The sequence below is a fragment of the Marmota monax genome, unplaced genomic scaffold (assembly GCF_021218885.2).
Source record: "Marmota monax isolate L192 unplaced genomic scaffold, Marmota_monax_Labrador192_F-V1.1 WCK01_AAM20220418_F8-fsc00534, whole genome shotgun sequence".
Lineage (NCBI taxonomy): Eukaryota > Metazoa > Chordata > Mammalia > Rodentia > Sciuridae > Marmota > Marmota monax.
The window spans coordinates 49,845-76,290 of record NW_026692813.1 but is presented as its reverse complement, the minus strand read 5'-3'; the positions used below and the strand labels follow the sequence as shown (position 1 = coordinate 76,290).

Sequence of the window (26,446 nt, the reverse complement as noted above, 5' to 3'; positions counted from 1 at the left end):
GATTTAGTGTAATTTTTCAATGCATAGATACTGATCAAATCTAGGCTCACTCTAGCCACTGTCTTTCAACTGCCCAATCTCTTGTAATCACTATTTTATATTCATGTTGTTTATATTGATTGACTGTTTTTTTAGAAGTGAGGAGATTTGAATCTAAGCTATTGCCATGCTCCTACTCAGAAATAATGTGTTTCTATTAAGTCCATTAAAAAGTGTTTTCTAACTTTACTAATATATCTTTGACATGCTTTAATTAGATATACTAATTGTAATGACATAAATGAATCTAGAGTTAAATCTTGTTGCTTTTTAATATATTTTATCTGACTCTACCTTAATTCTGATGAGCTGCCTTTTAGGTTTAACTGCACAGTCTGAGTAGCCTTTTGACTTCCATGCATCGGACATCATATTAACTCAGAACTTGTCATGTACTTCCATATTCCTCAGTTATGCTTCAAATGAATTTACCTCTGAAATGGTGTTCACCACAGTTTATTATTTTTTTCCAGGTCATAAACTTCCTTCATTTCACCCTACACAGTGTACCAGGATATGTTTGCTAATTGTCACTGTCATCTTTTCTTCCCTAAAATAATGGAGAACATCACTTTTGTGAATGATTTTTTTTTTTTTTCTTGCTGGGACTGATGCAAGTTCAGGCTCTACAGCTTGTAATCTTTATCATTTTCCTCATTATATACATGACAAACCTATTGGATTTGGGGCCATATTAGTGATCATCATCTCAGAAACAAGACTCCACTCTACTGTGTATTTTTTTCCCTGAGAAATCGTTCTTCTCTGGATATTTGCTATTCTTCAGAGACAATGCCCAAGCTAATATGGAACCTCCTCTCCATGCACAGGGTCATATCCTTCCTAGGCTATATCACACAGCTACACTTCTTCCACTTTCTTGGTTGCACTGAATCTGTCTTGCTAATCATCATGGGATTTGATGGACTTGTGGCATTCTGCAACCCACTTGGCAACACTGTCATCGTGAACCCCAGCTCTGTGTCCTGTTGGCAGCTGTGATGTTGCTCATTAGCTTCTTCTATGCTCTGGTGCATTCTGTCATGACTGCATGCCTGAACATTCACCACTTTCAGAAACTCAATTGCTTCTTCTGTCATATCAAGCCTCCTTGGAACTGGCTTGTTGTGATGCAAGTCTCAATAAGTGGCTCATTTTTATTGTCACTTGCAGCTTAGCCATGGTGGCTTGCTTCCTCACTCTCCTTTCCTATTTCTATATAAGTGGCTTTCTTCTGTTGAAGCACTGGTCCTGCAGTGTATTCCACAAGGCTCTGTCCACTTGTCCCTCCCATTTTTATGGTGGTATTTCTCTTTTATAGAACTGTGGAGCTCACTTATATCCCTCCTCCCTGTGCTGCATGTGTAACACAGGAACAATTTATGGCTATCGTACACACAACAGTCACTCCAGTGTTGAAACCACTGAGATATACCTTCAAAAATAAGGAAGTGATGTCTGCTCTGAGCAGAAATTTTAGGAAGGAGCTGAAGCTGTTTGCCTGAGGAAAATCAGTCACAATAATAAACAGAGGAAAACTGTATGCCATTTTTATGACATTTATTTTATTTCCTATAGTAATTCAATATATTTCTTAAAATTTTATTTTCATTTTAGATATTTGTTTAGTTGGAAACCAGGTTATTCATTCATATGATTTCAACAACTGCTCATATAATCATTCATTCACTTGAAATATCTTGAGTAAGTCCTGATCCATATGCATAAGATACCCCAGTGGAAAAAGGTCCACAAGGCCATTAATGGGGACACGGATCTTACATTTTTGTTGAGGGGGCAGGTATTACATAACTGAATAAGTACATGTGCCTCTGTCGGAAGGTAGAACATATTATGGAAGGTAAGGGAAAAACAAAGACCTTTCCAGGATGTGACCTTCAGGCAGAACACTGAAAGAAATGAGGTGGAGGGTCAAACAGATATGTAAGGTTATGTCATTTTATGAGGAGACAGAAGCAATTGAAATAGCATTGAGAGAGAGTGTGCTTGTTTCTTGTGAGGAAAGCAAGATGGCCAGTGTGCCTGAAGCTTGGTGGGTAATGTGGAGAATGGCCAGACATGAAGTTAGTTAGCTGGTGGACCCATGACACAGGCATCTTAGTCATTTTAAGGATTTGTGTATTTACTGTGCATGATATTGGATGACTCTGAGGCATGTGAGCAAAGAGCTGACTTGATATAACTTCTACATTTAAACAATCACATTCAATTCTATGTGGAGAATAGAGAATCTATTAGAATGCCCTTAATCCTTTGTGTAAGAATTAAAGGTCATGCAGGCAAGGATGATGGTGGTGAATTTATGAAAATTTGTTAGATTCTGGATGAATTTGAACACAAAACTTTCAGTATCTGCTGAGAGCTTAGATATATTGTGTGAAGACAAGAGGCACCAAAGATCATTGCTAATTTTTATTTATCTTTATTAACTGGAAAAATGACCTTGATATCAATAAATTAGGCTATTAATAGAGCACAAGTATGATTGATATAGGTTTGAATGAGCTTTGTACATCAGGGGAATAATTTGAATGGAATTATTTCTTCCTAATAATTAATGTTTTTATGCCTCGAATAATATATTTTTAAAACTTTTATGTTCAGATTAGCATGTAGGTTTTATGTCTTTAAAGGCTTTAAGATATTGCTATCAAATTATCAATCTATTTGTAACAATTTAGATTTTTCTGAGCATGATTATATTCCATTTTTAAGGTAATAAGAATAGTAAAATGTTTTTTTGTTTGGGGCAACATATACTTTACTATGAAGAATTAACTCAGAACAGAAACAATTAGCAAATAAGTCAGAATATAGCAGGTGGATTATGTTATAGAAGGTAATTGGAGATGAAATATATAGTGAATACAAATTGTCTAAATTATAAGCAATGTCCTACTTGACAGTGGTTACTATAGCTCAAGTATACTGTGCCACATTGTAAATGATGTGAAAATAATCATTGATGTTTGGAAGAATTAAATTTTTCAAATATTTTCTTTTGATCTTTGGATATTTCTTAGACACACTTGTTGCATCATCTTTACATACACAGACAACCCATCCATACACAATTAAATATTTTACAGTTTTTTATTTCTATCTCTTTCTCTTTGCCTCATTAACCATATTCATTTTTACAAAAGTAGTAGTTTAAATTTCTGTTAATAACCTGATGTGGAAGTTTCTAGTTAATTTTTGAAGTTGAGGGACTTTGTTAAGGTATAGAAATGTGATTTCTAGGAATCTGTTTACTAAGTATATCTGAACTAGAATGACAAGAAAATGTTTATGTATAATAAAATATCCACTTCTACCTAACTCGGGTTTCTTTGCACATCAATGAAAGGCATGATAGAAAAACATAAGCATATATTTTGAGAGATTTTAAACAAATTATTGCTAATTTTTGTCACACTTTAATGACATATAATGCATTTATATATTTTTATATTACATAACATATTATACTACATAATACATTACATTTAGATATATAAAGTATGTTTTCATTTGAAATTTATTTAATTTCTTGGAAAGCTGGGAATGGAGCCACCATTTGACCCAGCTATTCCCCTTCTCGGTCTATTCCCTAAAGACCTAAAAAGAGCATGCTACAGGGACACTGCTACATCGATGTTCATAGCAGCACAATTCACAATAGCAAGACTGTGGAACCAACCTAGATGCCCTTCAATAGACCAATGGATAAAAAAAAATGTGGCATTTATACACAATGGAGTATTACTCTGCATTAAAAAATGACAAAATCATAGAATTTGCAGGGAAATGGAAGGCATTAGAGCAGATTATGCTAAGTGAAGCTAGCCAATCCCTAAAAAACAAATGCCAAATGTCTTCTTTGATATAAGGAGAGTAACTAACAACAGAGTAGGGACGAAGAGCAGGAGAAGAAGATTAACATTAAACAGGGATGAGAGGTGGGAGGGAAAGGGAGAGAGAAGGGAAATTGCATGGAAATGGAAGGAGACCCTCAGGGTTATACAAAAGTACATACAAGAGGAAGTGAGGGGAAAGGGAAAAATAATACAAGGGGGACAAATGAATGACAGTAGAGGGGGCAGAGAGAGAAGAGGGGAGGGGAGGGGAGGGGAGGGGGGATAGTAGAGGATAGGAAAGGCAGCAGAACACAACAGACACTAGTATGGCAATATGTAAATCAATGGATGTGTAACTGATGTGATTCTGCAATTTGTATATGGGGTAAAAATGGGAGCTCATAACCCACTTGAATCAAATTGTGAAATATGATATATCAAGAACTATGTAATGTTTTGAACAACCAACAATAAAAAATTTAAAAAAAAATTTACACTTTGAAAATGTAGTCATCAGATTGCACCAAGATGGTACAATAGTAGTTTCCCGATATGTATCTCCCCTCACCAATATTAATTTGGAGTCATTCATGGATAAAAGTGACTTTGTGGGATCTTTGGGATCAAGATGGTTTTAAGCACCAGTAGAGCTCAAGACAAAAATAAAAGGGTTATTTTGAGAAGTCAGGCCTATGCCTAAATGACCATAGGATTACTGACCATAGGTCTTACTAAAGATCTGGAGAAAGCCCCACCACATGGCCCTATTTATTCTTGGATTTGCCACTAGCATCATCTGCCAAGGAACCCAGCAAAAAATCGTGCAAGACCATGATCCAGCAAACAGTCCCACTGACCTTGGTACTGGCTGTGGACCTAGGAGCTACTCATCATGACCTGGCTCCAGCATCTCTCAGCTGCCAGGAATTGGATGAGATGCACATACATCCATGCTCCAATACAGGACTTATAACATCAATTTGACTGTAGATCCTAAAAATACTCTGGAAATTGGCTGTAGCCACTTTCAACTACATACCTGGAACATTCCTTCTTGCTTAGGACCCCCCAGGAAACTCTTATTCATACTCCTAAGGAAGGCTCTAGACCTTTGTCTTACTGCAGGTTTAGAAATAATTTTGTAGCTTGGCTCTAGTGCCCTGACACTCAACACATGCTGAGCAGCATTTGTACTGCTTCTCAGCAAGATGGACAAGACAGAAATCACAGAAATTCAATATTGGACAGTCAGAGACTAAGAGATCCGGAGAATTGAATATTTTTAATAGAGAAAAATAAAGAGTACATTGGAGTCATGTCAGTAGTGACAATGGCAGCAGGTCACTGCAGAGGAGAGGGATAGCACAGATAGAGAAGCATAGCAGACAAATTTGGTGTAGGAAAATTTGTAGATGAGAAAAACAGTATGAACTCAGTCAAATCAAAGACTATAGAGTGAGCTCTTGTTTGAAAACTACTGCATGTTTCTCAACTGGTCAACAGAGAGCCAAAGCAGGGAGCCATCTTGAGGATGTCACATTGGAGCTTTTTGATACAGAAACCCAGGAGATCATGGCCAATGTTGCCACATTAACTCAACCAGTGTTCACTGTGTGGCCTAGAATGTATGTACCTGGCAGCATGTAATTGAAATGTGTGGGAGGCCTTTCCTCACACATGATTTGAGTTACCTCCCTGGTTGTTTGAGAGCTTCTTAGACACAGCTGTGTCAGAGCTTTCCCCACCCTTCTCCAGGTCCAAAGGCTTGATCGTGCAGAGGCATGTCTGGCCACTGCCCTGAAGAGCCAATTGTCGCCCCTTACATTGGGATGCTGCCCCCCTTAACCTTAATTGGATGGGATTTTCCCTTGAATATTTTGTTCCCCAATAAAAGCCCACTTTCTGGCATGTTTTCTCTCTCTGGCTAGTCTCTTCTCTAAACCTCGCCACCGCATTTGGTGGCTGGAGGCAGAAGCTAGGAGAAGCCATCTGGAAGCTGGTATTAAAGGTAATGAGGGTCTTGTCTTTTTAATTTAAAACTCCCTAGCAATTACTTATGAACTGAACCTTCTTTCATGAAGCCAGCGCTGGTCAAGTGGCAGAGAAATGGGCACCAAGATGATTGTACCCACAGGGAATTCACATTGGAGACATGGAGGAGAATTCAACTTGCCTTCCCTTTTAGTCTGAAAGTTCACACTATCAGCTGATGAAGGGTAAGAAACTGTACACGTGAGTGTGGTTACACTTGAAATTGAGCCTGGAAAAGCCATAATTATGGCAGAGGGTGAAAGAACTCTGCAGGGTTTGTTACCCCACCCTGTGAGAAGAATTCTTGGGTGGACCCTGAGATTCACACTTCCACCAGAGAATGGTCTCTGCCCAGTCACAGGGTTGGGTGGATCTAAATTTCTTTTGAGTAGATACCACCTGACAAAGTTCCTAAGTTTTGATTAGACTTAAACCTCTCTGGAACTTATCATTTAGAACTCTGAACCAACCTCAAGCTGATAGACTATCTGGGCAAAACTCCAATTGACAGTACTTCCTATCTGTCCTACTTTACATTAGTGAGAAGGAAAGCCAATACCATTCAGCCATTATCTGTTCAGGCCACTCCAGCATGCAGGTTAGTGAGCAACAGAAAAGTAGAAAGAGTTTGAAAATCCCCAGTCCTTTGTCTTTCTAAGGGATACATAGCCCAGAAAGAAATGGAAAGCAGAACAGTCTGGCACAGTCAGTGAACATCCATCCTGGTCAACAGTTTTGACAACAACAGTTTTGTTGTTAATTGCTGAACTCACCATTCCTGTTTCTGTGGTCATTAGTGTATTGGATTTCATAGTAGGCACCTAGTATTTATTTGAATGTTGTATATTGTTTTTTCCCCTTCTTTTTACTGTTGTTGGTTCTGTTTATTTCCCCCTTTCTGTGTGGTGCTGGGAATCTACTGTTAACACTGAGTTCATGGAGTAGAAACTTGGCTGCTGAGCTACACTCATAACCAGATACATCCACACCTCAGCCAACAGACACCTTGATCTAGACAAAACTATCCCCACTCAAATTTTAGCAATATTTCAACATGAACAATAGGGGAGAGAAAAACTCCAAACTGATGACCAGTTCTCAAGTTGGAATGGCTAGGGGGCCTTCATGTCCCACTCATGGATACCCCATAGTCCTAGAGCAAACAGAAGGAAATAACCTGAAGTTTGAGGACACCACACTGATGAAGGGCACCCAGTCTAGATTGTTCCTATACCCTTTTGGAGTATACAGAGTTGTGCAGTCTAGAACAATTGCAGACTGTGCATCTCATATACCCTGCTGTATAGAACACAGTTGCCTGATCTATAGGAAGGCCCCCACACTTGTAAGACATTAAAAAAAGGATCCCCAAGCTCTGACACAATACATACTGTATCAAGGTAAACTAATCATGAACTAGACTAAATTTGGGGCCCCTCTAAATGGAGAGAAACTTGTTCCTATTGAGAGTGAAACCAAGCCCCAAAGACCTGATGGATGCCAAGAAGCTGGGAGTGGAGATTGCACTCTGCCCCCACCTATCTAGCACATGCTAATCATATCTACATATGCACACTGCCTACCTTCTGTCTCACTTTGCTGTAACTACTGCCTCTTCTACTTTAAAAATTCTGCTCATCTTCAGGGATTTTGAAGATGAAACCTTTAAAATAATAGTTTTATTTTGTCTTCTTTCAAAACTGGCTTTGAATAAAATCATTTTCCTACCAATTTGATTTCAAATATTTCTGGAGCAGTGAGCAAATGGAAAAGGCTGTCCCTCTGGGGGGGGGGGGTCCCTCTGAGGGGAGTAGCAGCCTGTTGGCACTCACAGAGCAGTTTGATAGCCCTCAAGAGGAATATCACAAGCATGCCTAGGGGTTGTGTCATGAGCTGGGTGGGATTAACCTTTTAGCAGGTACATTCAGAAAAGCAAACAGAAAGAAATAACCTGAAAGCTGAGGACACCATAGCCTGGGATCCCTGAATAAAATGACTCTTAAATCAAAACTTAGTAGTCCCTAGATAAAACTGATTCCCAACCAAAAAAAAAATGGCAGAGCTGATGCCAATATTAATCTGATGCCAATAATTGTAACCTAGCCTTTCCTTCCCAGGCTGGTACTGATGCCACCCAGTAACAAACATTGCCTCAGAAAGTAGAAGAAGTAAATTAAACTAAGGAGGCAAAAGACTTCTCCAATAAAAATTATAGAAAACTGAAGAAAGAAATGGAAAGACTTTTCATGTTCATGGATAGGTACATGGATAGGTACAACTAATAATGCTAAAATGACCCAAATTCCAAAAATCATCTACAGATTTAATGCAATCTCCATCAAGATACCAATGACATTGTCCATAGAACCAGCAAAAACAGCCCTAAAACTCATGCTGAAGAATAAAAGACCAAGGTGATTCTAAGCAAAAAAAAATCAATGCTGGAGGCATCACAACAGCTGATTTCAAATTATACTACAGAGCAATAGAAACAACAACTGCATGGAATGAAAAAAAAAAAAACATGGATCAATGGAATAGAACAGAAGACACAGAGACAAACCCACACAAATACAGTCACCTGGCCCACAAAGCCACCAAAAATATACACTGGAGAAAAGGCAGGCTTTATAACAAGTGGTGCTGGAGAAATTGGTTATCCATAGTAGAAGAATGAGTCCTATATCTCACCCTGTATAAAAGTTAACTCAAGATGGATCAAAGACTTAGAAACTATGCAACTTTGGACAGGGTCAGCACTCTATAGGCACAGGCCTACAGTTAAGAAAATAATGTCAAGAGTTAATCAATGGAATGACATCAAATTAACAAGTTTCTGAATAGCAAAAAAGAAAAAAAAATCTTTACTAAGTACTGTTCCAATGCAAATTAATATCCTTCATATAAACAAAACACTTACCACAAAAACCTCCAAATAAGCTAATCAATAAATTGACAAAGGAACTACACAGACACTTCTTAAAAGAGGCAATACAAATGGTCAACAAATATATGAAGGATGTTCAACATCTTTAGCAATCACAGAAGTGTAAATCAAAACTACACTGTGATTTTATCTCACCCCAATAGAATGGCAACCATCAAGAATACAAATGATGATAAATGCTGGAAAGGATGTGGAGAAAAAGATACACTTACACATTGTTAGTAGAGTTGTAAATTAGTGCAATCACTTTGGAAATCAGTATGGTGACTCCTTGGAAGGGAAACACGGTATCCAGTTATACCTCTCCTCAGTATTTATTCTAAAGAATTAAAGTCAGCATCTGAACACAATTCTCAACAGCTAGACATGCTTGTGTGTTTTATTCAGTCCTAAAGAACAATGAAATTATGTCATTTGCAGGAAAATGAATGGAATTTGAGAGCATTGTATTAAGCAAAGTAATCCATACCCAGAAAGTCATGGATCATATGCTTCCTTTCTCTCATAAGTGAAAGCCAGAGAGAAAAAAGAAAAAAGGAAAAAAAAAACAAGGGTCAAGGGAAGAGCTCATAAAAATAGAAATGACACAATTAGGGTAAAAGAAAAGTAGCAAGGGGAGCAAAGGGAAAGGAGAGGCACTGGGAAATGGAATTCACAAGATTATTTTGTTCTACTGTGTGCACATTTGAATATATAACAACAAATCTCACTATTGTATATATTTATATCAATAAAATAATATGTGTAAATTGATAAAAAGGGTATATGATTCCAGTCTCACATCTCATACAAAAATAAATTCTGGAATATTGTATGGCTCAATGTGTGAAAGCATTATAAAGGTCTTTTAAAAGTGACACAGGGAAATATCCTCATCATATTCATTTAGGAGAATACTTCTTACTGAGGCCACAGAAAATACTGATAGCCACTTTCCATTTATGAATTTCTCTTCACCAAGAGTTGTCACTAAGAACGTGAAGAAATAAGCCAAATGGTGGGAGAAACTATTTGCAGCATATATTATCAACAAAGAATAATGAAAATAAAGTCTAAAGAAATCCACATTACTCATCTCTAGAAGATCTGGAATCATAAATTCTGACAAAATTCAAGTGTTGACAAAGAGGTGGAGCACCAGCTAGCCTTACATAGTGCTATGGAAATTTAAATGTAGCAAAGCAGCTTGTAAAACAGTTCTTACTGAACACACGCCTTTATTGTAAACTATTCTCTAAACACTCAGTTTGTACTATGAGCACAACATATATTGTAGAACATATAATATATATTACCTCTTTTTTGTTCATTACTATGACTTCCCTGAATTATAGATTTTCAGATTAAATATTTTTAAAGACCTTGTATTTAATTGCTGTGTAACAAATTCTCCCCAAGTTTTACAGTTTAAAACAATAAATGTTTATTATCTCAAAATATCTAGGGATCAGAAATCTGAGTGCAACTTAGATGTAAGCTTCTGACTCAGAGTTTTCTCACAAGCCTCAAAGGTTTTGGCTATGTCTACATCATGTCAAAACTCAGTGGTGGAATACATTGGTGTCACTGGGCCTCAGACTCTCTGATTGTTGATCAGAGACTCAGTTCCTTGTCATTTGTACCTCTCCAGAGGAAGGCACACAACATAACAGCTGAGTTCCTTCAGAATGATTGAGCAGGAAAATGTGCCCAATATTGAAGCCATAGTCTTTGTAACTAACCTTTGAAATGACATTTCACTACTTCTGTCATATTCTTTTTGCTAGAAGTTAAATAATAATAGTATCTTCTTGGCCTTTTGGCTAAGATCAAGTGTAGCATTTATTCTTATTAATTTAAAATATGATATGATAGTAATTGGAGTTTTAGAGCAGTAGGTGCTTGCTTTGTCCACTCCATGCATAGACCTGATATTGCAGTACCTCCAGGAATGGTGCAACACACCCCACAAAAGAAGTTAACTTATAAATCCAATCCATACTCAAAGTTTAGACATTATAAAAATTGATGAATTCTAGGAGGTGGGGATCATTGGGGAACAACTTAAAGTCTGTCTACCATACTACTTTTATGAGGAAAAGAAATAGTATTGAGCTGAATTTATATTTTTAAGAATAAATTCATTTGATTAAATTATGATATATGTATCTATAAATCTAGTGAAATCCACTATTCTGAATAATTAATGTGTACCTATATAAAATAATAAAAAAAACTTCTGTAAAGGAGTCAGTCTTAGTTACATTTATTTGCCATTTATAATAATTTATCATACATTTACTTAGTTTTTCCTAAACATATCAATTTATAAAAGGATATTTGATATTACTGATGTAGTATCAGAAGTAATTTATATGATGAAGTATAATAGGAAAATTTTCTAGTTCACTAAAAATCAGTTACATGGAAAATCAAATTTTCTCTCATATCCATAGTTTTCAAATGTATGTAAACAAATCTATGCATAGATCCCTAAATTTGTAAACTATTTTTTTTTGTATCTGGCTATTTAATTTGTATACAATTACACAGTGTTTCATAAGTTCTTTTCCTAGACAAGTTGCTCTCTGCCTTTGTATTTTGTCATCTCATAACTGTTCAAAATTCTGTGACTTCCCTTGTTTTGGATCCTCTATTGCCCACCCAGTGATAAGATTAGGCTTTGCCCAAGGAGGAGTGTTATTTTAATATCATTAGCATATGGTGATACCACATGCCAAGAAGGACAAAATGGGGATTATAAACCTGGAAAGGAGGATCAAATGTGTTTATGTTGAGAGGCTTAGGGGAGATTTTGTACTGCTAATTCTCAACCTAGGGTAAGAATAAAGTTGAGGTTTCTGAAATTTATTCTTAGCCTTAGATAAAAGATCACTACTACTTTTGGTCAGTTTGCATTAAGAGGATCTTAAGGGCAATTTTTGGAAAAATGTTGTATTGGGGCAGCATTCTTGGCAGAAGTGGAACGAGGAAGGGAGGACAGTGAAGAAGAAATGATGTTGAGCAAGAATGGAGACTAACTTTGGTCTCACCCTATGGGAGTCCTGGAGCATACTGTAGCTCAGAATTGGTTTCACCTTGAGGTACAGGAACTAGCCTTTGTCACCCTGTCAGTCAGTCAGTCAGTCATTGGTCTCTCATTGATTGCCTTGGAGAAAGGGAAAAGCTCATTTTTTGAAAGTCCAGAGGAGGAGCAGCTATGATCAACATTTTTTAAAAAAATCCATCAACATACTAGTAGACTGCAAGGAAGAAGTCATAATTGATTTAATTGTCATAAAAAATAAAGAATTGATAAAAATCAACACATGTTTAGTATGACAAAAATTTTAGTAGAATAGAAATAAAAGGAAATTTAACTATGATATTAAGTGTTTTATACCAAACAAACTGAGCAACCATATGTAATGAGAAACCACAGAGACATGCATTTGGGCCAGTGAGAGTGAGAGGGTAAGAATGTCCACCACCATTGTTCCCACTTCATGTACTTTGCAAGTATTAATCTGTTCTATAAGAAAGAACACAGAAATATGAAATGTATGAATTCAAAAGAAATAGATAAAATTCCTTTGTACATGCCATGAGGCTTTATATAGAAAAAACAAAATAGAATTGGCAATAAACTATTCAAGTAAAAGGTGTTCGCCAAAGTTGCTAGATAGTGATATAATAAATAAGACAGAATTTATAATAGCAACAAAAGTTATATAGTATTCAGAATAAATTTAACAAAGATACATAGACCACTATTGTGAAATATTAAGTATTTTAAAGGCATAAAGGAAGATTTGAATAAATTAAGAGTTATGCCACAATTTTGGTCAGAAAGACATTTAAACATGTCAAATTCTCTTCCAAATAATTTATAAATTCCATGAAATAAGCTTTTAAAAATTTTATAAAAGCAATAGTTTTCATAATTTTCAACATTAATTCTGAAAAAAATTTAAAATAATAAAATTTTTGATTATGATATTAACATTTTAAAAGCTATTAATATAAAGTCATGTTCAAGAAAAATAGATTTTAGAAAAGTGTAGAAATCATTGTTTAATAAGAAGGATATCCCAATGAATGGTCAATGTTTAGGAGTAGCTAGGAGCAACCAGATCACTAAATACAGAAAAATAAAATTAGATTCTTGAGGGTTATGAATTAATCTTCATTCACTTAAAATAAACTCTAAATGGATGAAGAAAAAAAAAACATTTTGAAATTTAAAACTATAAAGTTAAAATAAGACCATAAAAGTATATATTTTAAATCTATTGTTAGGGATAATCTTTTAAACAAACTTTGAAGTATCACTCATAACCTGAGAAATCATGGATCTTATTATGACAAAATTAAGATTTTCTTTTTTATGAAAGACATTCTAGATGATGTACAGAGGACTGTACTCCTGCAAAAGAACAAGAAAAAACAAGGAATCCAAATAACTAAAAAAAAATCTTTTCTTCCTGCTCTTCCTCCCTTCTTTGTTCTTAGTTGCTCTCATTATATCAAAGAAGACATTTGGTATTTGTTTTTTAGGGATTGGCTAGCTTCACTAAGCATAATCTGCTCTAGTGCCATCCATTTCCCTGCAAATTCCATGATTTTGTCATTTTTTAGTGCTGTATAATACTCCATTGTGTATAAATGCCACATTTTTTTTATCCATTCATCTATTGAAGGGCATCTGGGTTGGTTCCACAGTCTAGCAATTGTGAATTGTGCTGCTATGAACATCGATGTAGCAGTATCCCTGTAGTACGCTCTTTTAAGGTCTTCAAGGAATAGTCCGAGAAGGGCAATAGCTGGGTCAAATGGTGGTTCCATTCCCAGCTTTCCCAGGAATCTCCACACTGCTTTCCAAATTGGCCGCACCAGTTTGCAGTCCCACCAGAAATGTACAAGAGTACCCTTTTCCCCACATCCTCGCCAGCACTTGTTGTTGTTTGACTTCATAATGGCTGCCAATCTTACTGGAGTGAGATGGTATCTTAGGGTGGTTTTGATTTGCATTTCTCTGACTGCTAGTAATGGTGAGCATTTTTTCATGTACTTGTTGATTGATTGTATGTCCTCCTCTGAGAAGTGTCTGTTCAGGTCTTTGGCCCATTTGTTGATTGGGTTATTTGTTATCTTATTGTTTAATTTTTTGAGTTCTTTGTATACTCTGGATATTAGGGCTCTATCTGAAGTGTGAGGAGTAAAGATTTGTTCCCAGGATGTAGGCTCCCTATTTACCTCTCTTATTGTTACTCTTGCTGAGAAAAAAATTTTCAGTTTAAGTAAGTCCCATTTGTTGATTCTTGTTATTAACTTTTGTGCTATGGATGTCCTATTAAGGAATTTGGAGCCCGACCCCACAATATGTAGATCGAAGCCAACTTTTTCTTCTATCAGATGCAGAGTCTCTGATTTGATATCTAGCTCCTTGATCCACTTTGAGTTAACTTTTGTGCATGGCGAGAGGAGGGGATTCAGTTTCATTTTGTTGCATATCGATTTCCAGTTTTCCCAACACCATTTGTTGAAGATGCTATCCTTCCTCCATTGCATGCTTTTAGCTCCTTTATCAAATATAAGATAGTTGTAGCTTTGTGGATTCGTCTCTGTGTCCTCTATTCTGTACCATTGGTCCACCCGCCTGTTTTGGTACCAGTACCATGCTGTTTTTGTTACTATTGCTCTGTAATATAATTTTAAATCCGGTTAAACAGATATATGAGGTGGGAGGGAAAGGGAGAGAAAAGGGAAATTGCATGGTAATGGAGGGAGACCCGCATGGTTATACAAAATTACATATAAGAGGTTTTGAGGGGAATGGGAAAGTAAACAAGGAGAGAAATGAATTACAGTAGATGGGGTAGAGAGAGAAGATGGGAGGGGAGGGGAGGGGAGATAGTAGAGGATAGGAAAGGTAGCAGAATACAACAGTTACTAATAGGGCATTATGTAAAAATGTGGATGTGTAACAGACGTGATTCTGCAATCTGTATTTTGGGTAAAATTGGGAGTTCAAAACCCACTTGAATCAAATGTATGAAATATGATATGTCAAGAGCTTTGTAATGTTTTGAACAACCAATAAAAAAAGAAAAAATAAATAAAAAATAAAAAATAAAAATTAAAAAAAAAAAAATCTTCTGGATATATTCAAAATCTCTGGTAATCTGAACAAAGCAATAATGAGTCACTACTTCATATTCATTAGATTGACAAAAATTACAAAATTAGATAATGCCAAGTAACTTTAGTAAACTTGTACATTACTGGGGATGGTACAGATACAATTGAAGAAGATGATTAAATTTTGAAGATTAAATTTATATAATTCATCATTTGCTGGAAGCCAAATTTGATTTTTCCTGACTTTGTATCTGCTTTTGAAAAAGTGTCCTCTGATTCTGAGGCACTTCCAGGCTGGAAGATAGTTATAAAAATTCTAATATTATCTTTAGCTTCCATGTCATCTTTGAGGACAATAAAATACCCTATCCCAGGCTGGGGTCGTGGCTCACCCAGCATGATTGAGGAACTAGTTTGGATCCTCAGCCCACATAAAAATTTAAAGGTATTGTATCCACCTACAACTAAAGAATAATTTTTTTTAAAAAATGCCATATCCCTGAAGTGCTCTTCTCTGGTTTCAAGAACCTAGCCATATTAAGAAAGCCATAAGAATGAGCCTAGGCCACAATTTCTGGATAAATATTATCCTGAAGGACACTGGCTTTCCCTCAAGTATGCTAGAAATTAGGGCCAGTTGTGCTATCTGTAGAAAGCTACATTCTTGCATATATTCCAAGTTCCTTGGGATGCTGGTCATAAAACTGGACAAAGCAATCAAAGCTGATTATATTACTGATTCTGTAACCTAATAATTTAACCCATAACCTCCCTTCCCACCCCTGTGATAACTGGTGTGGAAAGGCATTGTGGAGAGGAAAGCACTTGTCCAGGTGGCCATCGGACATTGAGAGGGATTGGGACACTATTTTCAGGTGAAACACTGTGTGAAATGGAGATGCACCTGTCCAGCCTTTCATCTCTGGAGTTTTTGGAAAAGCTCCTGTCTAGCCTTTCACCACTGAATCTTCCTGGTGAGTATTTTTTTGATAAATCTTATGTCACACATCCCATTTCCTGGTGTCTTCTTTGGTCTCTTGGTAACCTATTTCACTGCCCTAGCACAACTGAGCTGTAGATGGTATAGCTTCCCAAGGTAATAAACTTTCCCCAGTATATGCACTCAGATATAACAGAATTATATTCTAAAGCCATCGAGATGGCATTAGAAGTTAAATTGTTCTGAAATAGCTTAAAATCATAGCAAGAAGATGGAGAGGGGAATTGATAGTGATGATGGAAGGATAAATGGCCAACAAACATTAGGCTTCAGAATAACTTTTAGTTACATTTTTTGCACCCCTTATCAATAAATTGAAAGTCTTACATGATGTTAAAAATATCACACCTCCATTTCAAGTGAGATCTCAAGAGATAGACATACTAGGAATTTTATCCAAAGGAAAGGTATTAGTTCACCAACCTACATGTAACTCATAAAGAGGTGGATATTTAGGAGTCCAATTTGGTGGCTGAAATACATCTCTCTATGTCTCTCTCTGTCTCTCTCTGTCTCTCTCTGTCTCTCTCTCTCTCTCTCTCTCTCTCTATATATATATATATATATATATATATATATATATATATATATATATATAAAATCAAATATACTAGTGTGCTATGTAATCTCTTCCCACTTCCAGAAGGAAATGAAAGTGATTCCAAAATAAAAAAGGCATGGGGATATAATTTAAGGTGGAATAAAAACCCAAATAACAGAGAGCTTGGCATCTACCCCTGGAAATTGAGGGTTCAAAGGTGAGTGCATTATGTGAGTGCAAAGTACCAAGAAGCCAGAGAACTGCCTTTGCTCTGATGATGGAGAAAGGATGCAGGTTGCTTATCATTGGGCAGATATGGCCCAAAGAGGTGTGATCCACCTGGAATACTTTTGATTTCACAGACTTCCTGAAACAGACCTATTTTAGTGAGGCAGAGTGTGTGAGCTATGTGGATTTGAGCTTAGGAAGGGACTGCTCTGATAGTGTGCTGCAAATGTGCCTTTCCTCTTGCTCTGCCTGTGATGCCACACAGCACCTGAGATGGGTGTGACTTGCCAAGATGTCAATCAATCTGCTGACCACATGACATCACAAAGCAAGACTCCATCTTTGAAACCTTATTCCCTGCCATATTTGGTGAAGAACATTCCATCGAACCTCCCTTGTGTGTGTCTCCCCCATAAAATAAAAAGAATCCAGGGGCACACTCCTTTTCCAGCGCTTCCCAGCTGACCCTTGGTGTCACTGAGCACTCCCGCCCTAGACCTTAGAAACTCAGGTTCATGTGCTGCATGGTTTATTCACCAACTTCTTAGTTATTGATATAGCCAGCTCCTTTGAACCCAGCTCATCCCACCAGCCTGGCTAGATGGTGACAACCTATAATGGCAGCAAAGTGCCTGGAGATAAAACAAATTCTCAGGACTGAGCAGGAATCAGAGTTATCAGTTTCAGGACCTCTGTGCTCAGAGTTCCCAGAAGTGTGTCTTCTGGGTCTTTGAAAGATTCCCACAAGATATGGAGATCTTTCACATATATATGGCCTGGTTGTTACTCAGCTCTAGTCCCACCCACTGGCATGCAGGGATTGAGAAGATTCTCTGTACTCAGATGGAAGTCAGCTGACAGACACTCTGCAGAGACAGGTATTATGTGCCACTCCTTGTGTTCATAAAAGCAGTTCCACATCAGGCTCTAGGTTGCTGAATGGTAATCTTTGCTATGTAATTTTGATCATAGGTAAGTAGTTTTTAATTTCTTGGTTATAGTTCATTGCTTTCAGAAATAATGTTTTGCCTTGCTTTTTGGATGAGATACTAAGTGTGTGTGTGGAGGGGAGATGGAAGTGTAACGACACAAGGGCTTCCCAGGGAGGGAAAATTCAAACTTTCTGTACCATGCTTTGAATGACATAAGTAGATTGAGAGTGTGCGAACCAGGGAGCTTCCTTCCTTTAGGGCAATTTCTGTATCTCAGAGTGGACATGTGCTAACTTACTGATTCTTTACTGGATAAAGAACAGTATATTTATATATATAAAAAAGAGATAAAATGCCACTGGATTTCAGAAAATAGTGTTAGGAAAACACTGTGTGGTTTTCTCACAAGAAAAAAATTTTCATAGGGATCTAACATCATTGCATGCTTGCTATGCCTATTTTACATGCTTACTATGTGATTTCAGATGTAAGTAAGGGATTGGACAATATACTTTTAGGAAATCCTTGCAATTTAAAGATTCTACATTTCTTAGTTTCCTTTATTATTATTATTATTTTTTTAATGAAGGGCACTGAGCTTTGATAGAGTGACTCATGCCTCTGATCCCAGGTACTTGGGAGTCTAGAGCAGGAGGATCACAATTTCAATGTCAGTCTTAGCAACTTAGCAAGATCTTCAGCAAATTATTAGCCCCTGTCTCATTGTAAAAAAGGAGTAGGGATATAGCTCAGTGGTAAAGTGCCCCTGGGTAAACATACTGCAAACAGTCAATAATTAAAAAAAAAAAAAAACATACTCACTGAGTCTCTTAGAAGTGAAAACATCAAGACTGAGACACTTCATGAATTTTCTGGGAATCTTTTCCTGTGGGTCCTGAGTAGCCATCCTTGAGATCTTACTATGATGTAAACCCCTGAAAATATCCGCCCCCCATCATCCATTTGGCCTCAAATCCTAAAGAAATCCTAAATGATTTGTGGTAAAATAAGTAATATAAGTTACAAAAATCAATATGTTTTGTTTAAGTGCCATAGTTGAGATCTAAACAAAAGCCTCAAAATTCCCCAAGGGAGAAACATCATTTTCAACTGATGAGAAAGGTAAATTTTAAGGTGAACTTTGAAAAAATACATGAAGATTGGAAGATAGAAATGGGGGCAGAAAGAAAAACTTGAAGGTTGAATATAAAATTAAAAGGAATATTCTGAAAAAAAATGTATTTTGTCTCAAGGCAAATAACCTTAGAGAATTAACATATTAGTTGTTTTAATTATTCCATCTGGTCACTTTACAACGTGACAGCTCCCTAGTAGATTAGGACACAGAAAAATGTGTTTTGAACTGAGAAGGAATTATCTCAGGGCACAGTACACTTTGGAAGTATCCTAAATGGTAAAACAAAAGAATGAGGATATCCCTGGGAGAAAACAGTTCTTTCTCTGAATATGTAATACATGCAAAGAGGAAGGCAAAGCAGCTGGATCAGTGTTTCCTCTATCTCTCACCTGACAGCTCATAATGACTGTGTTGGTGACAGAGGATTGTCATCAGCAGGATGTCTTCTTATGAGTAATGAAGTAATAAAATTGGGTTTTTTTGTATTTTTATATGTTGCACCATTGTTCATATACTAACTGTGATTTTGATGCTTCTTTGGATTTCTTCATATTATTATTTTACTTATCCATCTTCTTTTCTGGCATCTCCACATAGCAAATTAATTCTACAGAACTTAAGAATGTTCGATTTTGTGTTCCCTTATTTCTTACTCTATTCACTCCCATCTACGTGATAGATTTAAACACCTTTTATTTACAGATGTGTTACAAATGTCTGTCTCTAGTATATACCTCTCTCCTGAGGTCCAAATTGCAACTGCTTTTTGAGACATTTTATTAGACATCTCAAAGATGCCTCCAGTTAACTGAGACCACCAATGAACCTCTGATCCACCTCTAGATCTCAGCTGTTTTCTGCTTTCCTTATTTCAGTGACTCCACTAAGCATTTACTCATTCAAACTAGGACTCAGATCAGCACAGTGCACCCATTAAAGTTAAAATCTCTTCATTTAGTTTTGTTCTTGTAGTATGAGCATAATATTTCTACTTCATATTTGCTGTGTGTGTGTGTGTGTGTGTGTGTGTGAGAGAGAGAGAGAGAGAGAGAGAGAGAGAGAGAGAGAGAGAGAATTGGAAGAAATAAGATTTTTTTTCATAACAAGCATTTAATATACCTCAGTAATAATGATTATCCTTAATTCATCTCTCTTTCTCATTTCATACCAGAACTTTAAAGAGTGTATCTCTTAACCTCTCCTAATGCCTCTGATTATTTCCAACCCAGGTCTCACTACTCTGGTGTGAAGTTCCATGACCTTTTGTCTGACTGAAATAGAGAACTCAGTGAGCTTGTCTTGCTCATTCTTGCTTCCTTCTATTTTATTGCCCACACATTTTCCAGAAAGACCATTTTTAGAACATGGACATCTTACATTCTTGAAATATATTCCAATTGTTCTTAGAGTCTAATAAAATATTTCACACTCTTGAAATAGATTCCAGTTGCTCTAGATGATTCTAACCTTATCAGAGCAGCCTCCTGCCCTTGCGCCTTTTCTTCCAGCCTTCTTGGATTTCCTTTAGGTCTCACATTACTCCAACCTCAGGACCTGTGCATATGTTCTTAATTGTGGTATGGAAAGTTTTCTACATTCACCTTGCCTTAACTACTTAATTCCTGTTCATTATTGAGATTGCAAGACACATTTTCTCTTGAAAATTTTTGGTAACTAGGTTCCATACTATTCTATCCCTTCTGTTTTCTACTTTTAAATAATTATTATAGTTTTTATTAGATATTTTTTAAATTATATATAATAGTCAATGTGCATATTCCTGGAGATAAAGTTAAATTTTGTTTTTCTTATTTTGTCTTTAGTATACTTTGTCTTTAGCCATATAATTTGTAAATTATATGGCTAAAATTTAAAACGTATAAAGTATATATACATCACATAATTTATATGTAATTTATACATTAATACTTATTATTTTATCTTTGGAGCATACTGCCATATAATTGTTGAATAAAATGAGCAGAAAGGGTTTCCCAGGAGTAGGAAGAAATGTTAAAAAAAATGAAAAGGGGAGGAAGATATTAGGAAAAGAAAAGGAGATAGATTAGGGAACAGGAATTTTGTATTGAGAGAAAATTATACTAGAAAATTTATTTGGTTCTAGTAACAATGTGAGATACTATATTATGAAAATTTAAATCTTCATCTTATTTGTCATCTACTTCCACTGAAAATGTCCACAGTAGTTCAAAAGCAATGAGGACATCAATTAAAACAAAAGTACAAATGTACTACATTCCAAACTTGAAATTAAATGTATATTTTTTTCTGTAGGCCAGGATAATCAATAAAGCATATATTTTAATAAATATGCAATATGTACTTTTATTTATAAACCTGGTATTTTATTTATGTTTTTGGTTTCTGTAATTTGTATGAAAGCTCAAACTACAAAATTAACTTTTTCCCTTGAGCTTGAAATTGAATATTTTTTGTGTGTATTTTACTGGGTATCAAACCCAGGGTTTTGCACATGCTAGGCAAGTGCTCTACCACTGAGCTATATTCCCAGCCAATAACTTGAACATTTTTAAAAAATTATTCTTCAATTATTATACATATTGATAGAATGCAGTGTGGCAATTAGATACATTTACATAATGATTATCCCCACAATTTTACCAAACATTTTTATAACTGACTTAAGCTAAACTGTGGAATAGCATCCTTAGTAACAAAAACACAAACATTTAATATTAATTTGGGCAGGATGGTGAACAACTGCACTGGATCTTTATTATTTAAACAAACACATTAAAGTGAAAGACCAGATATTTGGTAACAATTAGATTTAACCATCAAGATGCTGTGGCATAAATTATTAACATCTGGGAGCACAAGTCATAAAAGTTTGTGACTACATAGTTAAAATAATTTAATTGTATGAACTTAAGTTTCATTAAAACCAGAAAAGTATTTTTAAAGAGGATTCTGTTGTCATTAAAGGGAATCAAATTGTCTACCACTCAATGTATGTATATTGAGATAAAAATGTATTTTCACCTAGCTAGCTGCGTAAACTCTGCCATATATTTTCTTGCTGAAACTCTGTTTTCATCTGGAAAATGGCAATGATGATATTACTTATCTCACTGGATATGTGTGGAGTAAATGAGAGGACATGTAGAAAGTGCTTAGAGATTACTGGTAACCTTCTCCACTCAGCACTTAAAATGATTTGTCTAAACAGCAACAGAATCTTGAATAAACCTAATGGCTCTTGAATTTTCCAGACCGATGACCTGCACCAATGGTCTCTTTGAAAATTTGTAGAAATACAAGTAACCTGACCCCAAATTCAGAGAATCTAATTAAGCATGCTTATTATTGAAATTTATTATAACAGAAATAAGCAAATAAAAAATACAAATGTTCACCACTAATAACAGTGGTTTTTCTTAAACTACTTCTAACATTGAGCAATCTTGTTGATTAGAATCTGAGATGTAGGTAACAAACAGGTAAAAATGATCCATAGTTGCATGTTAACTTTTACTTTTAGACTACTGAAGATTTTCTGTTACACCTAATGTCAGACCAACTTTCCTAACTTATTTCAAAGTCAGGATGCTGTCACTCTAAAGATCATTAATCCCTTATCATTTATGTAAATTCTACAGAATAAAGATAAATTATTTACAACTCAAAGGTCATGTTTCATAAGGTTTATTGCCCTGAAAATCTACTACAATGCAGTGCTTAAGGAAAAAACAGGTTAAAATACATACTTTTCTGATCCTCATTTTGAATATTTACATATGGAAAACTGATCTGAAACACAGACTCAAACATTTCTGTGAACATAAGTATTATATTTATTAAAAATTTCTTTTTGGGCTGGGGTTGTAGCTCAGTGGTAGAGCATTTGCCTAGCATGTGTAAGACGCTGGGTTCAATCCCTGGCACCACATAAAACTAAATAAACAAAATAAAGGTATCATGTCCATCTACAACTAAAAATATATTTTAAAAATTATTTTCTATATTTTCAACATATTCTAAAACAAGCACATAAATTTGAATCAGAAAAAAAAAACAAGTTTTGTTCTGCATTTAAGGATGGAAAGGAGGAGCAGAGATAGCTTTGCAGAAAGTAATGAAGGCCAGAGAGGTTCTTCTGTAACTATTTCTGCTACACATGTCTACACATCACCAAGAAAATGTAAGTAGGGTTGACAGAGGTATTATTAACAGAGAATCTTAGGATGTACATTGCCCTTTTGTGATTTGCTTTTTTTAAAAGAGAGAGAGAGAGCGAAAGAATTTTTTAATATTTATTTTTTAGTTTTTGGCAGACACAACATCTTTGTTTGTATGTGGTGCTGAGGATCGAACCCAGGCTGCACGCATGCCAGGCGAGCACGCTACCGCTTGAGCCATATCCCCATCCCGATTTGCTTTTTTTTTTTTTTTTAGGTGTTGATGGACCTTTATTTTATTTATTTATATGTGATGCTGAGAATCAAACCCAGTACCTGACACGTGCTAGGTAAGTGCTCTATCAATGAGTTACAACACCAGCCCTTGTGATTTACTTTTAGTTAAAAACGTTCAGTACTGTTACACGTAAAATCTTATACAGGGAGATGATTTTCTTTTTTTTCTTCTTTTTTTTAATTTATTTTTTTTTATTGGTTGTTCAATACATTATAAAGCTATTGGCATATCATATTTCATACAATAGATTCAAGTTGGTTATGAACTCCCAATTTTACCCCAAATACAGATTGCAGAATCACATCAGTTACACATCCACATTTTTACATAATGCCCTATTAGTAACTGTTGTATTCTGCTACCTTTCCTATCCTCTACCATCCCCCATCCCTCCCCTCCCATCTTCTCTCTCTACCCCATCCACTGTAATTCATTTCTCTCCTTGTTTATTTTCCCATTCCCCTCACAACCTCTTATATGTAATTTTGTATAACAATGAGGGTCTCCCTCCATTACCATGCAATTTCCCTTTCTCTCCCTTTCCATCCCACCTCATGTATCTGTTTAATGTTAATCTTTTCTTCCTGCTCTTCCTCCCTGCTCTGTTCTTAGTTGCTCTCATTATATCAAAGAAGACATTTGGTATTTGTTTTTTTAGGGATTGGCTAGCTTCACTAAGCATGATCTGCTCTAGTGCCAGGGAGATGATTTTCAAGTGAAACACTGAAAGTTTTTACCTATGTGTTGAGTGGCTGGTATGAGTCATAGTATATGAGTGTTGCTCCTGTGGTTTACTACCAGATATAGATAGTAATATTTTATCTGTACCATTTTGCTTTCCTGTTTTTCAGGCCATTGCTACTGTAGCATATGATTTTTGTAATCTATGCTTCTCTTTGCCCAACTCCTCAGAGGAAACCAGACAACATTATGGAAGGAAAGAATCAAACAGCTATATCTGAATTCATCATCTTGGGATTCTCTGACCTGAATGAATTGCAGTTTTTACTATTTACCATCTTTTTTCTGACCTATATATGTACTTTGGGAGGAAATATATTCATCATCTTGGTGACAATGGCTGATCCACACCTACATACACCCATGTACTATTTCCTAAGGAACCTGGCCTTTCTTGATGTCTGCTATACCACCACCAATGTCCCACAGATGATGGTACATCTTGTATCAGAGAAGAAGAGCATTTCCTTTGGGGGATGTGTAGCTCAACTTTTTGCATTCATTTTCTTTGTAGGATCAGAGTGTCTCCTCCTGGCAGCAATGGCATATGATCGCTACATTGCCATCTGCAAACCCTTAAGGTATTCAGTTATTATGAACAAGGCCCTGTATAGCCAGTTAGCAGCCTCATGTTGGATTGGTAGTTTCCTCAATTCAGTGGTGCATACAGTACTGACATTCCGTCTGCCATTCTGCAACAATCAGATTAATTACTTCTTTTGTGACATACCCCCTTTGCTGATCTTGTCTTGTGGGGACACTTCTGTCAATGAACTGGTGTTGCTATCCATTGGAGTCTTCATTGGTTGGACTCCTTTCCTGTGCATTGTCCTTTCCTACCTTTACATAATCTCCACCATCTTGAGGATCCACTCTTCAGAGGGGAGACGCAAAGCCTTTTCTACATGTGCATCCCACCTGGTCATTGTCCTTCTCTATTATGGTAGTGCCATTTTCACATATGTGCGGCCCATTTCATCTTACTCATTGGAGAAAGACAGACTGATTTCAGTATTGTATAGTGTTGTTACTCCCATGCTGAACCCTATAATTTACACATTGAGGAACAAGGACATCAAAGAGGCTGTGAAGACAATAGGGAGAAGGTGGCAGCCACCAAGTCTTGATATGTAATGTTAAGGATAAGATTAAGGATAATCATTATTTTGATATGTAATCTCAACATAATAATCATATATTAGAATTTAAGTTTTTCACCAATCAGCTGTTTCTCCTGACACTCAAAAACTGCCTGAAATTCTGGGACAGAGATGAAAGAATTGGCACACTCCACCTCAAACATACATGATCTTGAGCTTGCTTTCTTTTTCCCCTCGTTTTGGCACTAGAGATTGAACTCCTCAGTCCTTTAATTTTTTTTTTTTATTTTGAGATAGGGTCTCACTAAGTTGCTAAGGGCCTCACTAAGTTGTTAAGGTTGGCTTCAAACTTGCTATCCTCCTGCCTCAGGCTCCCTAATTGTTGGGATTGAAGTTGTAGGCCATTCTACCTGGCATTCTTGAACTTTTGCTAGTTCAACACGAGAGACATCAATCTATTCTTTTTAGATGTTTTCTTCTTATCTATATTTTCCATTCTTTATCCTCTTTCCAAAGATAGTGGCTCTCTTCCATGTAATATTTGTTTGATGAACTTCATCATTTGGTACTTTATTTCCTATATGTGGAAGAATGTGAAAGAAGCTTCTCTTACCATATTTCTCTTTTCTTACTACTTAACTGATGTTTTTGTCCTTTTTTGGGTTCTTTTTAATAAAACATCATCACCAATATATAAGTTCACATTATTCTCATTTTGACAAAGAAATACAATCATGATGAAATGGTGTCTTATCTCCAGATCTGTTGGTAATGAATTTTAATTTTGTCACCTGCTGCATGGGCTAAAGACAATTTACCTTCACATTAGAAAGAAGATACAGTTTCTTAATCCCAGTTTATATTTCTTACTCTATTCAAAAGGTGAAATATCCCGAGAAGAGTTTTCTAGGAATAAGTCCACATGACAGATTACTTAACATAATCTTAACATAACATTAGGAATATTTTTATAAAAATTTAGAAAATATAATCAGATAAAAAATATAGAAAATTTATGTTTTATAGGAAGGAATAAAAATTTTAGTAAGATGGCAATTAAAGTAAGAAAACAAATAGAAATTACATGTTTAAAGTATTAAATTACTGCTTTTATTTTTTATACTGTTTAAAAACACTTCTCGTTTGCACACTATTCCTTTAACTATGATTATTTGGTAATTGCTGTATTAAGTATTCTGTGTATTACCTATCTTATAACCTATGTCCTGTAGAAACCCTAAGTAATCCTTCCCTAGGTAGGTCTTGGTTCCTGGCTATACACCACCACTATGACCATTTCCTTAATTTCCA

The 26,446-nt window shown here is 35.9% G+C and overlaps 1 protein-coding gene and 2 pseudogenes across 1 annotated transcript; all 3 read left to right on the top strand.

Annotated features, from left to right (window-relative positions):
- The first annotated feature begins 597 nt into the window (after positions 1-597).
- Positions 598-1,544, top strand: LOC124095286 (olfactory receptor 12D3-like; annotated as a pseudogene).
- Positions 1,545-10,659: 9,115 nt separating this feature from the next.
- LOC124095302 (U2 spliceosomal RNA) lies at positions 10,660-10,821 on the top strand (annotated as a pseudogene).
- Positions 10,822-24,224: 13,403 nt separating this feature from the next.
- On the top strand, positions 24,225-25,169 carry LOC124095284 (olfactory receptor 5V1). The gene has a single exon (XM_046448447.1). It carries the CDS (start codon positions 24,225-24,227, stop codon positions 25,167-25,169), a length of 945 nt encoding a protein of 314 aa, XP_046304403.1.
- The last annotated feature ends 1,277 nt before the right edge of the window (positions 25,170-26,446 follow it).

Coding starts and splice junctions, on each gene's coding strand:
- LOC124095284 (XM_046448447.1), top strand. CDS start 24,225: ATGGAAGGAAAGAATCAAACAGCTATATCTGAATTCATCATCTTGGGA.